This window comes from Sciurus vulgaris (genome assembly GCF_902686455.1).
Source record: "Sciurus vulgaris genome assembly, chromosome: 17".
Lineage (NCBI taxonomy): Eukaryota > Metazoa > Chordata > Mammalia > Rodentia > Sciuridae > Sciurus > Sciurus vulgaris.
This window is the reverse complement of record NC_136478.1, coordinates 1,791,244-1,806,851: the sequence shown is the minus strand read 5'-3', so window position 1 is coordinate 1,806,851 and position 15,608 is coordinate 1,791,244. Positions and strand designations below refer to the sequence as shown.

The window sequence follows — 15,608 nt, the reverse complement described above, 5'->3', positions numbered from 1 at the left end:
CCCACTTCCTCCTCATCCTGTGAGGCTGTGCTTACTTGTGGTTTTAACTGGAATAAACTAAAAACCTGAAGTTTACAACCCTCTTCCCAAAGGCCAGAAGCAGCAATCAATGGACTTCAACATAAAACAGCATGCTGTGAACAAGTTCTACTGCCAGTCTTAGATTCCGCTGAGGCATAGCCAAGCCCCATCCACACCCAACAACCTCGGGAACAGACAGGGCAAGGAACAGGCACACAGCTAGAAAGAGCCAGGCTTATGGCCACATCCCAGCACCCAGAATAGGGCCTACCAGATAAAGGCCACTCTGTATGTCTCTTTAGTATGGACACAGAGGAGTCCTACAAGGCCTGCTCAGGAGTCGTTGCTTAGCAACAACTTTCTGTGGCTTGGGTGGACACAGTGACTGTGCTTATTTCATAAAAGTGTGTATCTGTTAACTCTTCCCCATAAACCACCACTGCTCATCCGTATGCTAGGCCCATAGAAGTCTTGATGTCTCTCAGCATCTGGAATCTTTGAAAATGTCTTCTTTGTGGGAAAACACATCCCACTCCAAGTGTGTTCTGGTCAGGTAGTCACTGGGGCCACAGCAAGTGACCAAGGACACCAACTCTCATTCCTGCAGTTCTCAGACTCACTGCACGCTGCCCGCTGACGGACAGCCCAGGCAGAAGCGCTGTGCCTAACACACGCTCCCTGCCTTCCTACAGGGCAGCAAGTGAGTCCCACTATTCTCAGGGCAAAGCTGTGGTGAGGACCAAGGAGAGACCCACATCCCATGGAGCCCAGAACACCGGAGCCAGGAACTCCTTCCCCAAGAGGCACAGGGCAGAAACAGGCCAACCACAAGCTGGCTCCACACTGCATCTCGCCATGGCTCACTTCATTCTAATATGATTACTTTCCTTCCTCCATGTGCCTTTTTCCTGCATACCCCATCCCCTCCTCTTCAACACAAGTTCAGATCCTAGGCCTGCGGGGTTCCTCACTCAGAAGGGAAGCAAGCCTTTTACTAGCCTATTATGTGCCAGGCCAGACACGAGTTGTTAATATGATCTCACCCCACCTGGGAAGCACGTGTCCCCTCCCCTTCTCACAGGTGAAGAACTACGAGCACAAAGAACCTAATGAAGAGTCCAGATTAGAAATAGCAGAGCCCAGATGATCAGCATGAGGCTGCCTGCTCTCCACAGACTCTGCAAGGGCCTACCCTTGGCTCCAGCCTGCAGAGGGAGAAAGGAGGATGGTCAGTAGCAATTACCTGGTGAGCACAGCGCCTTGGAGGTGGACTGGGGATATCAACTTTAGTCCAGGTGTCCTTTTTGATATTGTAGACATACAGCTCGTTGTACAGAAGAGTCTGTGGGAAGAAAAGGAACCTCAGTATCATGAATGACATGCTCCCAGGAAAGTGACAGAATGTGGTCAGGATGCTGTGAGAATTCCCCAGAAAGCCTGTCTCCTACAGCAACAGACTGCAGACCAAAGCAGGCAGGCAGTGCTCTGGTCCTGAGATCTGCAGGGACGACAGGACAGGTGTCCCAAACTTGGTATAGGTTAGCTTGCTTATCACTCTAAGCTGAAAAGGCATTTGACACACTCAACCAACCACATATCACAGCTGAACTAGCCTGCCTTAAGTGTGCCCAGAACACTTACATCTGCCCACAGTGGGGCAAACCATCTAAAGCACAGCCCTTTTTATAACAGAGTGTTGTCATCTTATGTCATGGCTCTGAAAGTGAAACACAGAATGGCTATGTAGGTGCTCCTTCCCAGAGGTCGCTGCAGACAGAGGCTGAATGCCCATGGCCCAACTCCTCTGAGGTGCCGAGTGCCACCTTGATTGATCAACCAGACCCTCACTCTCCAAAACCAAGCCTAGCTTTTTGGAGATGGATTGACTGATTTGAGGCACTAGGGATTGAATCCAGGGCTCTACCACTGAGCTACATCCCCAGTCCTTTTTTTTGAGATAGGATCTAAGTTGCTGATGCTGGCCTTAAAACTTGAGATCCTTCTGCCTTAGCCTCCCCAGTCACTGGAATTACAGGCGTGTGGCACTACATTCAGCTCAAATCTAGTTTTTGAATGTCTGAAAAGGAAGAGAAGGCTAAGAAATGCATGAATGAAGTCAGGCTCATGGAGCTCCTCACAGGCCAGAGGAAGCGGGCTCACACTTTCTGCTTCGTGCATGAGGCTTTCTGGCCTACTCAAAAATAAAAGCCCCACGACTTATTAGCACTATTTTTTATTCAGAACAACCTTGAAGGCTGGAAATACAGCTCAGGGGTAGAGAGCTTGCCTGGCATGAGCAAGCCCTTGGGATCCATTCCCAGGGCTGGAAACCAATGGTGAAGGATGGGAATGTGAAAAACTGCCATAAGGAAGAGCAGTCCAGTCAAGCACCACAGCAGCAGGCAGGTCTGCCTCTGCAGGCAGTGCTGGGGGTGAACTCTGCAGGTCAGAGACGAGCACCCTGCAGAACTCTGCCTGCAGTCACTCAGTCCCTGGCTGGCCCTGGTGACTGTCATGGATGCACCAGGCCTGACACTCAGGAAGTGGGATGTAAGACAGGAAAGTAAAAGTGATGTTTATATCAATTAACTGCACTTCAAATGACCCAGAAAAGGTTGAGAGGAAAAGAAAAAATATATACTTTACTTTTTGGCCATTGAAATATTCACCTCCGAAAAGGATTAGCTCATCTTTCTCAGGGTGAGCGGAGAGGGAGGCATTTAACCTGCAAGAGACAGAATGCACAGATGAGCACCTCAGCCATGCTGAGGCCACGCTTCTTCCATCAGCATGCCTCACCAGGGACAGCAGGCACAGGGGCCATCCTGGGACCATTGGCCAGATGCAGATTCACACACCTGAAGAGCCCTTGTCTGGGCTGCCTCACTCAGAACCGGTTGAAAACACAAAGCAGGCAGGCAGAAGTCCAGAGGCCTGACATGTTGTCTCTGCCAACCCTGCCCTGTTTTAGGGGCCTAGCCCCTTAAAGCACAATCGAAACTGCCCCGCAAGCCCAGTGGATCCCAGGGGTCTTCTGCCAAGATAATGTCAGTAACTCTACTTCCTGTACATGCAGGACAAAATAATACCATGGGGGAAATTATACACACACTGCCTACTTCAGCAGAAAGCAGAAGGGGCAGTGAGCACGAGGCCAACCAAGGCTGAGGCCGGGCTCTCAGAACCTTTTCTGCACTGGAGCCCCCAGGTGGGCCCACACTACTCCAAAAGCTGCTTCTCAAAGGGAAAGCAGGTCTCAAGTTCAAGCAGCTCTGGAAACCTGAAACCTCTATTTTTCTCTTGGGGATTTATTATGCACAGAAGCATTCCACAGTCTAGAAAATTTCACAGTAAAGAAACCAGCATTAAAACAGTGCAGCTGCAGGAAAATAGTCTGGCAGTCCCTTGGAAGCTAAATCCAGAATTACAGTGTGAATCAACAGCCACCTGTGGCCGTGTTCACCACAGCACTGCTCACAAGTGTTCACCAGCACAGAGTGGGTGAGGCCAGGCCCCAACGCCAACACCACATGGCGCCAACATCTGGACACAGCTCCACAGTCCAGGAGACAAAGCAAGCAGGACAGGGAGTGACCGCCCCACGGGAGCCATCGCTGTACTGAGTAAAGGCAGGAGTGGGAACTTGGCTGAGCCCACGGCTGCATGGTACTGCAAAGGTAAGCAATGCCACGGAATTGAAGGAAACAGTTAAAATGGCAAATTGTGTTATACACACAACCATAATAAAACGTTTTTAGAAAAGAGCAGTACTTCTCAAATTTCCCCTACCCCGAATTTTTTTTCTCTTAACATCTCCTACTTTTCTGTGGAAAAGTACCCAACACTAAGAATCTGCACAAGGCCCAAAGCAGAAAGCAGCAGCAAGGCCTCCACTTTACCCAGGCACCACCCGGGCTCAGGCAGTGAGAGGCACAGACACCCCAGTGAGAGCAGCTTCCTTACAGCCCTAGGCCACACCTGGGCCACACTCAGGGCCACGCACCCTTAAGAACTGGTAACTGTCTAGGGTTTCTAATGACAACCCAGAGGAGGGAGGGCAGAAGTTACGAAGGCTCCCCAACGAGGTCTTCATTTCACTGCACGTTCCAACGCAGCGGGCACAGGGACAGCCAGCACTTTATATATCTTGGCGTTAAGCCTGACTTTTGGGGCAAGTTTTTTCTTTACAAAAATTCTAAAACACCATCAAATAATAATCCGTGTTCCAAGTGGCTTCCCTCAGGAGTGCCGGTACACACACAAAGCTTTAAGACATTCAATCTGCTTCAACAATCCAAATGAAAATGCCCATCTACCAAACATAACATGCCAACTAAAGGGAAAAATAAAACCCAGTCCCAGGCAGGATGAACCAGACAACAAGAGGCTGTGTGCCTGGAGCTGCTCCACCACCGCACTCTGCTCGGGGCTCGCTTCATCCCCCGCCGGCCCTCAGGTCTGGGGATGCAGGCACAAGAGTCACCGCTGACCTTGCTAAGGCGAAGACAGCCAGCACAGCCCCGTTCCTGAGCACTGGCCCAGGCTGACATACCACCAGGTGGGGCCTGCAAGCTCATCTCATTCTGAGAACTAAAGCAAGTATTTCTCAACAAAAAAAAGCCAAGGTGCCCATGGCAGGGACGTGTTTCCCTACTCTGAAGGCTGCACCGTCTTCTCATGAGGGTGCTGGGCATTCCTAGGTTCCTAACCTGATGCACTCAGTGACCTGACTGCTCTGAGTAGCTGACAGAGAATTACAGGGTCCCAAACAGAAGCAGAAAATGATCAGCACTCAGAAACTCAGAGGAAGCAGGGGGCCCAATGCCTGTTCATTTCAGCCCATTCCAGCTGTTTCCACCGGTGTTTGAAGTCCTACAAAAGACTTGAGATTTCCTTCATCATTTACACGTTCATTTAAAATGGCAACATATGTCTAATAAACTTCACGTGAGAATTTAAAGGCATTGGGAACAAACCCATGTCACATGGACTTTTAAAACACCTTCAGAGCCAAAGAACAGTTGGGGGACAATACTCACCCATGGTTGCCACCAGCTACAGGGTCTTCAAACCCACTCTGAGAGAAGCAACCATGCTGAGCCTTACCACCAGGCCCCTGCAGGGCACAGCTGACAGCCTAGCCCCAGCTCTGCAGAGGCAAGTGACCCACAGCAAGTGCTCATGGGAAATGTCCCAAGTGCTCAGTCATTCACAAGAATGTGGTATCCATGTCAAGTCATTTTCCAACTTAGGGAAGAAAAGGAAACAGAACCAGAAGGCAGGGAAGCCTGTCTGCTTACCGTGGAGAGGGTGGGGAGCATGGCGTCTCTGTGACCTGGGTCTTCCTGGCATCCAGGGTCTGGAAATGGGCTATCAGGGCTTCCAGGTCTTCCTAGGGGCACACAAACAGCCAACATGAGACTCTTTCTAGAACCTGCCATGGAGCCAAAAGCCTATCCAGTTTTCTTCCTCAGTCACTTGGATCAGACTCGTCTATCACATCTGGAATCCTCACCTGCTCTCCCTGAGTCTGAAATACACAGGACTGAACACATTCAGGAAATACACCGGGCTGGGGACGCAGCTCAGTGGCAGAACACCTGTCCACCGAACTTCAGCACTCAGGCCTGGGCACCCCCAAGCCTGCCTCCTGTAGGACAGCAACACCTGGTCTTTCCCTTCTCCTGTCTGTTCTGTTCACACCTCCACCCCCATGATAAAACGTGAGCTCCAGGAGAAGAGCACTGGAATCAGGTTGGGACAGGGCCTGCACAGGGGCTCAGAGGCTCTACTGACAGCTCTGGCAGCAGACCTAAAGCTGACGCACTGGCACAGCTGGGCAGACCTGGAGGCCAGTCTTCCCACCCTGCGGGGCGCTCACTCCCTGCAGGCATGAAGTACACCCTGCCCCCACGCCTGGTGCGCAGCTGTCATCTGGAAAGCTGCCTGTGGTCTCCTCTCCATCTCACACCCTCACCTTGTTGGCACTGAGCCATGGGATCTGCCTCCACTCCTCCCTCTTACACACCCTGTTCCCACATTCTGCAGGGCTGGAAGAAATCAGATGTCCTTCTAGCACTTAAGACACTTCCAGAGCATCTCCCCTCCTCCCCACACAACACTGGCCTCCGCACACAGATCCCTGGGCCTCAACAGTCACCCACACCCCTTTCCTTAGCACAGGTCAAATAAACATCAACTTAAGAAAAGTCTACTAAGCACAAGGAAGTTGACACAGCAATGATCTAGTTTACAAAGTGTGCATTCTCTCTGGGGTTGTAAACTCCTATCTACTCACTTCAGGGGACATCTTCAAGAGGGTCACATAAATCCCTTAAAATCCAAGCAAATTCCACTCAGACTCCTTAACCTGCAGGGTCATGGTTTCACATGTTCAGGAGAAACACAATCTTTGAAAGAAGGAACAGTCTCAGGCTGTAAGCAGTCTCAGTCTCAGGGAGTGTAACTTTGAAAGCAGTCTCAGTCTCAGGGAGTGTAGCTCAGAGGTATAGTACTGTCCAGAGCATGCACTAGAGACTGTTCTTGAGGTCAAGGAAGTCACAGAGATTTTTCCAAGTTATGGCCCTGAGGCTACTCTGATGCAACAGAGTCTTTCCTGCTGCCTCTGTCTCTCAGTTGCCCCCTCAATCTCTTAGCTCTTCTTTCCTGGGAGCTCCTCTCTTTGCCCTCCCTGTTGTCTCCAAGGCCAGGCCTACTGAACCTCCATTTTTCTGAGCAGTGTCTTTAAAGCATTCCCACACAGGGCTGAGAAACAAAGAGGCAGCAAAACAACCTCAAGAAGTTAGAAAATTTTCAGAAATCTGCCCAAACCTCTTAGTCCTGAATGATCATGGTTGACATCTTTGCATCGCAGACAACCAGCACAACACCAAGCAGGGAAGTTTGTTGAATAAGTTAAAACAAGGGATCAGACTGATGTCACAGAAACCAAGGAAATCCAAAGCTTCAAGAAGTGGGTGGCTGATCACACCAATCACAAAGGAATCAAGTAACAGGAGAACCAAAGCCACCCTTCTGGGTTTAAGATGAGGCAATGGTGTATTTTTTTTTTTTTTTTAATAGGTAAGGTAAATCAGAGGATAATGTATTGGGATAGTTTTGTTCTTGTTTACAATCAAAAGCCTTATATGATCAGGGATTGATGGGAGTGGGAATGACAAATGTACATTTCAGACCTTCATCACCAATGAAAAAATAAAGCATTTTTATAGACTTAAAACTTGTCATTAGTGCACTTAGATTTTGAAGAAAGAATCAAAATGTAAAATACCTCTACAATAATACAATGTTAATAGAAAATGGCCACATACTGAGACCGTTTTAGTGAGCTAACATTGTTTAAATATAAGAAAAGTAACTTCTTGGTTCAAATTAGTGAAAACTTAAAAAAGATTGTCTTTAGAGAGCATTATTTGAGGACAATGCTTTTTCAGACAGATTCTGATATTCAAAATCACTTTATAACATAATTATGAATTAACCTTTAAATCGCATCTTTCTTTTTAAAAAGCCGTCAGATTTCCATTTCTCCAGGAGATATTCTCACCAGTGTGTTGTTCAATTCCACAGGATAAGCTTTCTTTGTTATTATTAAGAATTTCATACATAGTACAGAGATTGCCATTCATTGCTTTATCATCTTTTCGAAAAGACACAGGCAGACTTGCTAGACTAAAGCTGACGTTTTTAAAGGCATGCAACAAGAATATCCCCACAATGATTGTGAAGAAGCCACTCAGAGTCCCAATGATATCATCAGCAGGCATATCTTGCCACTCCTTAAAAAGAATAGCTGAACAAGTTAAAACTGAGGTTGTAAAGAAAACATAATATATTGGTGTCACGATGGAAGTGTTGAATATGTCCAGGGCCCGGTTTAGGTAATTGATCTGTGTGCTCACAGAGACTATGAGGCTCAGCAGCAGAATCCAGGCCAGGGGATGCCGCAGCATGGGCTTTCCAGCCAACAGTTCTTTGATGGCGATGCCCAAGCCCTTCACACAGGAGACTGAAAATGCTCCAATCACAGAGCAGATTGTTATGTATACAAGAATAATTGTCTGTCCATGGCGAGGTCCTACCACAAAGATTAATATCAAGGACTCAATGACCACAGTGTTGCAAATACCACAAAACCTGGATCACCTAACTTGTGTGACATTTCATTTAAGGTCTCAATCTCCTCTTCCTTTGGAGCATGGATGACCATAACTGTAGACCCTAGAATGCTTAGCAAACATCCAATTTTCCCATGAAGATTAAGTCTTTCATTTAGAAAGTATGAAGACAGAATGGCACTTACAAGGACGCTGAGAGCTCCCAGTGGCGTCACTAGTGTGGCTGGTGCCAAGGCATATGCAGCGAAGTTGGCCGCCTCGCCTGCCCCCATTGACAGCAGTCCAGCCCACCACAACCATTCTTTAAGATATGCATGGCCACCTTGACCTGCTCTCATGGAGCCTTTTCTGGCAAGTCGCAGAAGGCCTTTTTTTTCAAAATGAAACTCCTTCCTATGAAAATGCTGGAGGTCATAGCCAATCCCAAACCAATATAGAAATCATATTTTCCACGCCCTGGGCTCATTTCGTTTGTCACTAAGAAGCTCCTGTGAATCACACTGAACACAGAACAGAGAAACTGCTGGTACTGAGGCAGGGGATGCAGTCTTCACATATGTAAGTTTAATATGGTCTCTCTTTGGAAAACCAGGGATGATTTATTCATTCTCATTTCCTCGTAAATACAACCCTTTATTCCCATTTAAAGTTTTAAACTTTACTGGCAGAGTACTTCAGCCCAGGACGACCTCCAGCCCCACCGCGGCTGGGACCGAGGGCCACCGCCGAGGAGCGCAATGGAGTATTTTGCCAGGACTGTCTTAATAGGAGGATGCAGGCAGGTCAAAGTGTAACCAGTTAGGAGTTCAATTAAGAGCTGGCTGACTAATGACAAGTGAGGCAGGAAGACACTGTGGTTGGGCGCAGTGGCACACACCTATAATCCCAGCAGCTTGGGAGGCTGAGGCAGGAGGATGGCGAGTTCAAAGCCAGCCTCAGCAAAAGCAAGATGCTAAGCAACTCAGTGAGAACCTGTCCCTAAATAAAATTAAAAATAGGGCTGGGGATGTGGTTCAGTGGCTAAGTGCCCCTGAGTTCAATCCCTGGTGCCAAAAAAAAAAAAAAAAAAAAAAAAAAAAAAAAAAAGGACATTGTGGACTAGTATTTGGGAGCCTAGCTATGGTGGAGGCAAGGAGGTAACTAGAAGTGGGCTCAGGGTTCAGGGAAACGCACACAGGAAGTGTAGGGAATTCTCAGCAGAGAGTCCTAACACCTGCAGGGTGGTAATTTCCATGACCTTCTACAAAACTACTCCCATCTACAAACCACTCAACCTCAGAGTTGTCAAGAGGACATCTTCGAGGTCTGGCTGATTACAGTACTGATGATATCACTGGATCTGTTCTGAGAATAGGCTACTGGTCTTGAGAATAGGCTCCTGACCCAATTTGGGGGTTAGAACTCCTAAAGCTAAACCCAGTCTTTCACATATGAAGTATATGAAAGGATTTCTGAGTCGGGGAGGCCAAAGAAGCACAATCCAGCTATCTTTACCTAGTCAAAACACCCTCTGGTGCCTGCGGCCCAGTGGGAGCCTCTGCTCTGTCTCTATCCCCTGCTTCACATACAGGTCTTGCTACTGAGCAAGCTATCACCTAGAATCCACCCCAAAGGAATGCCTGGCATTGAGGGCTCTTCTACCTGAATCTGGCTTCCTGTTAGTGAGACACTTGCTCCTAATTGTCAGTAGGTTCCTTCCTAACAGAGGGATAGGACATTCTGGAACATAAAGAAGGAATGGGAGATAGTTGAAGAGCCATGTTGCAAGTAAGAAGAAAAGTGAAGTGTCTCATCTGAGGTCTACTATCTCCTATCATGGAACATTTCAGGTGTGATAAAGGTCAACAGAACAGAAGAGGTAGCCCTAGTGTGGACAGGTAACTTACTTTTCCTACCTGCCACACTGAGCACGATCAATGTGAAGCTTAAGAGAGTTCCTGGAGCCACATGGGCGCTCAGGCCTGTCACTCCGCCAGTCATCTTCCAGCAGTGCCAACAAGGCCTCTAGCTTGGGTTGACACACAGTTGAGCCCAACCTGGACAACCAGGTTGCCCGTGGCCTTTCTGCTATCAGTAAGCACACTGACTAGGCCCCAGGGGCTTTCAGTGACTTCCAAACTTCTGACAGGGCTGTTTCTTAGGGTCACTTCGAGGGGACTGTAATAGGGCAGCTGAAAGCTCGGGGTTTGGTTTTCTAGCCAATAACTTACCCCAGTTTGCCTCTGCCCTCTATTATTAAATACATTCAAGGCCTCATTAACCAGAGTAGCTACAGGAGTTTAATGTCCATGTTCTAATTTTTGTAATTTTTCTCCTAATGTCTGCGGTTGGTTGAGAGATTAAAGCCATGAATATCAGGGTCTCTCCCTCTGCTAAGTTAGGATCAATTTCAGTATATTTTCTAAAAGCTTCTCTATCAGCCTGTATAAGAATGCAGCTGGACTCTGTCATAATTCACAGATTTAACTATGCATCCTTTCCTGCCCTCAGTCAAGCAGGTGACGGAGTGCCCTATCAGCTCCCTATGGACAGCAAAGTTGTAATGCCATCAGTGTCCTGACCTGGGACAGCACCACTGCCTGCCTTGCATACACTGCCACCTGGGGACCCATCAGTCACGTCCATTCCTTAGCACTTATTCCAGTCCCTCACCAGCAGAGCAGCAATGAGCCAGGACTACCATCACATCTCGCCAAGTAAGGGAAAGACAAGCTTAGCTTTATAAATTCATCTTAGAATCTTTCCTTGCATAATCCAAATCTGTTAGGAAAAGGACAGACACTCTAGTGAGACTTCCTTCTCCATTAGATACTTTCCTCAGAGGATAAACCCCAATAGCTGGTTCTAATTTTGTCCCAGAACAAAGTCTCCCAGGAAAGGTCAGGGCTGGTCTCTCAGGGTGGAGTGGTAGGGCAAGAGGGAACCAGTGCCACTAAGGAGGTAGCAACGGCAGGGAAGGCATCAGAGGAGCAGAAGGGGCAGATGACCCTGAACTCAACCTTGATGAGGAAGGATGTACAAGAGTGGGTCATCAAGAGTGTTTCTTATGATGGAGCGGACCCAGTACTTTTGCTGTCACCCAGTTTTGAAAAATAAATAGGACTCCTCTCCCCCGAGAAAGAAAAGGAAAGGTTCTCAAACTCTCCTGCTTTCCACATGCCAGGGACTCAACCCCGGCTTTCACGTGGGCCTGCCAACTACTTCAGCGGACCAGGCCTGTTTTCTAGTTAGTGGCTGCCAGGGTGACTAGCCCTGGCGAGAGCCAGCTGTGTCAGGGGATGCTAACTCCCAGTATACAGAGGTCTCTGCACACCTGTGCCTGACTTAAGCAGGGACTGAAAAATAGAGGAAGACACAAAGGGAGGAAAGAAAAACAGAGAGGAGGAGAAAGGGAAAGTAAAGACAGTGAATGGGGAGAGATGCCTGCAAGATTAGGAGAGGAGGGGAAGTCCTGCCTGCAGAAAGGAACAAGAGCCCAGGAATATGGAAGGCAGGGCACTGGTCACCACAACTAATCTGGAAAAAGATCTGGGCAGCCACACTGTCACCATAAAATTGCATTAGGTAATCCCAGTCCAGCAGGCCCCGCCCCATGTTCCTCTCACAAAGTCCTACCAGACACTGGGATCCTTTGGGATCCTTTTTCTCCAGGTGTGTAGTACTCAGGAGAGCTCTACCACTGAGCAACGTCCCTAGCCTTTCTATCTGTTCCTCAGACGTCTCACTGAGTTGCCCAGACTGGCCTCAAACTCGGGGCCATGCCTAGCCTCCTGAGTAGCTGGGTAATAGGTGTGCACCACCATACCTGGATGGCAATGGGATCTGTTGAAGTGATGACTACGGACGTCAAACTGAGTCAGGTGAGCAAGCACGCAGGCAGTTGGGGGTTGCAGGCAATATTGGGGCTTCCATTTAGGGAGACTCAGCTCCAACAGGCCGAGGTCAGGCTGACTCTCTGAACAAGCGGTCTTGTTGGTGACTTGCAGGGGTGGGAATGGTGACGACACTCAACTCAAGCACGCTACTCTGTGCTGAAGACATGAGAACACACACAGGGCACCCGACCTCAATGATGCAGACGACGCTGGCTGAGGGTGGCTCACCAAGCTGCCCGAGTCTGCTGCCAGGCCGAGAGACAAGACCCAAAGTACCTCTGCCCCGTCTCTCTGTTGGGCCCTGTCTCCATTTGAGACACTAAACTACTCATTTACGACTCAGTCACAGCTTATCTGTCCATCTCTGTGGCAAAGAACGACTCAGTTAATACCCCTGCCCTCCCGCTTTCTTTAACAAGTGATACTACCATGGCCACTCTCAAGTCTGTCTTCTTGTGGAAAAGGGAGTTTGTCCACAAGAAGACCTCAGATATGACTGAGGGCTGAGCCTCCTCTTTCCTAGATATGGGCAAATTAGAATCCAATTAGCTCCAACAATCTGTATGCTCCCCAGCAGGCCAAGTAAGCACCCACCATCCTGCTCCTATGTGGTAGTCATCTGCAACCATCCATGGAACACCATGTCCCTAACAAAATACGCTGCATTCCATACTTAAGACGTTTTATTGAACAAATGGAACTTTACAGAAGACCTGGATGGAGAAGGGACTACTGAAAGATGAGGAGGGAAGAAAGAATGGGCTGCAAAGAGGCAGTGGGTGGGACAGGGAGTATCCCTGGCATGCAGCTGGCACTTAGTCCCCCAGACTAAGGCCATCCATGTTGCTAACCCAATCATACAAGGACAAAGGAGTCCCACTGTGTCTCCTGTTGGAGTTGGGCTTTGTCCAGATTTCTCAGACACAGGGAAATGAGTACAGCTGGGAGGGGTAGTGTCATCACTCATGAGAAGGGCAGGCTGGGCATCTCCCATGCCTCACCAGTTCTCCAGCATCCCCACCACATGCCTGCATGCTGAACCCTCACCAGCACACACTGGTGCAGTAGCGGCACTTGCTCCTACTACTCTCGGGCAGCACCTCTTAGCCTTGGCTGAGGTTCATAATTACCAGGAAGGAGCAGGGTCTGGGTGATACAGGTGGTCTAGTCAGTGATAGTCTCTCCAGGCAAAGATAAGACGAAAAGAGCCAATCACAAGGAATGTGATTGGGGTAGAGGTAAAAAACAAAAGCAGGAAGAACTTGGCACATTTGAGACACCAGAATAAAGGTGGTGTGGCTGGAGCAGTGAGCCTGGGGAGAGAGCTGGAGAGGTGGCAGAGGCCAGGACAGAGACAAGCTATCAGTCAGGTGGTCAGACATATAGGTTCTGTGGCAGAATTCCCAGCTGCCTCCAAGACCGCCCTGCCTCCCCCTAATGATCTCCAGGACTGTGATTTGATGGGACATCACTCCCATAACGAGGTATTTTATGGCACAGCTAACTTGAAGACAGGGAGATTATCCTCTGTGGGGCTGGCCTAATCAATTGACCAGTGACCCCAAGGGTTTGTTTTGAGAATGAATCCAGACAGTGTGCAAGGTCCCAGGCCAAGCTCTCTCTTTGTGGAAGCTGCTGGTATCATATTCTAAGTCCCAGCAAAACTGGGTGATATAAAGATGTATAAAGATGACAGTTTTGAGTGCCAAGCACTGCTTTCAAACACCACACTGATGAACTGACTATGCCACAACCCTAGGAGCAGGTCCTGCTCCTCTGAGGCTGTCCAGCTAGTGGTGGTGAAGACCGGCAAATCAGACTAGCACAGCCTGTGCACCTAACTGGTCAGGAACCTTAGGATCTTAAAGCCTAACGCAAGTTGAAAGGGAAAAACCAGCGCATTATGTGACAGTTGAGGAAATGGAGGGATGAGTGTCTTAGGAAGAAAAGCACAAAAGAGTGGCCAGGAGCTCTGGACTGGATTGGGAATATCTGGTCAAATTCCAGCTCCCCACCACTTCATGGGCGTGTGACCTGTTGTCTCTGGCTTCCCTCCTGTCCAGTGGAAATGCCAGTGCTACCTAACTCAGGAAGCTGTGAGGATGAAAACCCAGACAGCACAGTCCTGGCATGCTACAAACACGCACCACACGCTGCCATGACAACCACCCCTCCCCTTGAGCAGAGGTCAACAGAAAGCACGACACTCTACCCCAAAGTCAGCACTGACCGACCAACAGGTATTGGGGTGAGCGGAGGGATAAAATGAAAATATGGCAGTGGGTCGCCATCGACTGCGCTGGGTACCCTACATTTCCAGCGGCGTCTTCAGTTCCGTGATCCCGCTACACGCTCATTCCTCCGGCTGCTGTCAGGAATGTCTGTCCTCTTAGGAGCCCAAGAGAGGCTCACTCCCAGATCCCACAGCTCGCAGAAGCCATCTGATGCTCACCCCAGGCCCCCGCGCTAACCCCAGCCTCTTGCCACCACCCTGCCTCGCAAGGAACAGGGCGGCGGAGCAAGAGGGACACTGCCGGGCAAGGGAAAGCATGCCCGTCAACCCGGCTACCCTTCGAGGGGCGGCGGGGCTGCGGCGAGTCCCGCGCAGGCCGTGCCCAGCGCGCCGGCCCGCTCACCTCCTCCTTCCGCGAGCGCTTGGACGCCTTCTTCTCCATCTTTGCGGCCGTCTTCTCCGCGCCGCGGCCCTTCTTCTCCTTCTTGCCCTTCTTGCCCATCGCGCCGGGGCCGAGGAAACCCTGACGCCTGGGAAGGAGCGCGGCTGGCCGGGAGCGCGGCCGGGCGGAAGTCTGGCGCGCGCAGATGGCGTCACTTCCGGCGGGCCGGGCGCTTCCGGCGCGGCGCTTCCGGCGCGGCGCTGCCGCCGCAGCCTGAGGCTGGGCGCGGCCGTCCGCAGGGGAGCCGAGTCCCTCCCGGAAGTTTCCTCGCGGTCGCGCGGACTGGCGGCCTCGAGCTGACTGCCCTCCTCCCCTTGCGGGGCCTCGGCTGCCGCACGTCCTGGTGGCCCTGGCAGCGTCGCCCTGGGGCTAGGCGGACGGTCGAGGCTGAGAAACGGAAAAGCCCACCGCGCTGGGAACCCGCTAGGATGTGTCTCCGATGACGCCGCAGATGGCCGTGGGCGAGAGCGCGCGCGGTGGTTGGAAAGGGCAGAGTGAAAGCGCTGGTTAAACCTAGATGTCCTCTTTGGGCTTGTAATCAAGGAAGGGGGACAACGGGGACGAGGACACGCAGACGCTTGCCAAAGGGAAAGCGCAGATCAGGAAATCATCCAGTTTCTTACCTTGCGGGTGAGGTGCCAAAGGACTCAGCCTTGGATGCAGTCGGTTACCTGACACAGAATCGCTAAGGAAGGGTCATTCATTGCCCATGTCATTGCCCATGAACCCAGTTCTTCAAGAAAAATATGAATTTGGGGGAAACAATAGGAAGAAAAGTAGAACTGGATTAAATCTCCCACGACCTTCAGCACTTTTGTGGAACATGAGTGATGGTGGGTCAGTGCAGAGAACTAGTTAGAAGCTACTCAGTATGGAGCTGGAGAACTTCTCAAAACCTG

The 15,608-nt window shown here is 49.9% G+C and overlaps 1 protein-coding gene and 1 pseudogene across 5 annotated transcripts in view; both read right to left on the bottom strand.

Moving 5' to 3' along the window:
- Positions 1 to 14,845, bottom strand: part of KLHDC4 (kelch domain containing 4) — a 43,629-nt gene extending 28,784 nt beyond the window's left edge. For 2 of the 4 annotated variants that reach the window (XM_079119622.1, XM_079119623.1), the window contains exons 1-4: positions 14,671 to 14,845; positions 5,322 to 5,413; positions 2,668 to 2,746; positions 1,265 to 1,363 (exon numbers count right to left, since the gene is read on the bottom strand). In XM_079119622.1, coding sequence (XP_078975748.1) covers positions 1,265 to 1,363; positions 2,668 to 2,746; positions 5,322 to 5,413; positions 14,671 to 14,769 — 369 coding nt within the window. In that variant the 5' untranslated portion in view covers positions 14,770 to 14,845. Of the gene's footprint in view, positions 1 to 1,264; positions 1,364 to 2,667; positions 2,747 to 5,321; positions 5,414 to 14,670 lie in introns of those variants that run through there. The other 2 variants (XM_079119625.1, XM_079119624.1) reach the window with 2 other exon arrangements.
- Positions 7,477 to 8,886, bottom strand: LOC306647741 (magnesium transporter NIPA2-like; annotated as a pseudogene). The gene has a single exon. The product of its transcript is annotated as a magnesium transporter NIPA2-like (transcript).
- Positions 14,846 to 15,608: the final 763 nt, after the last annotated feature.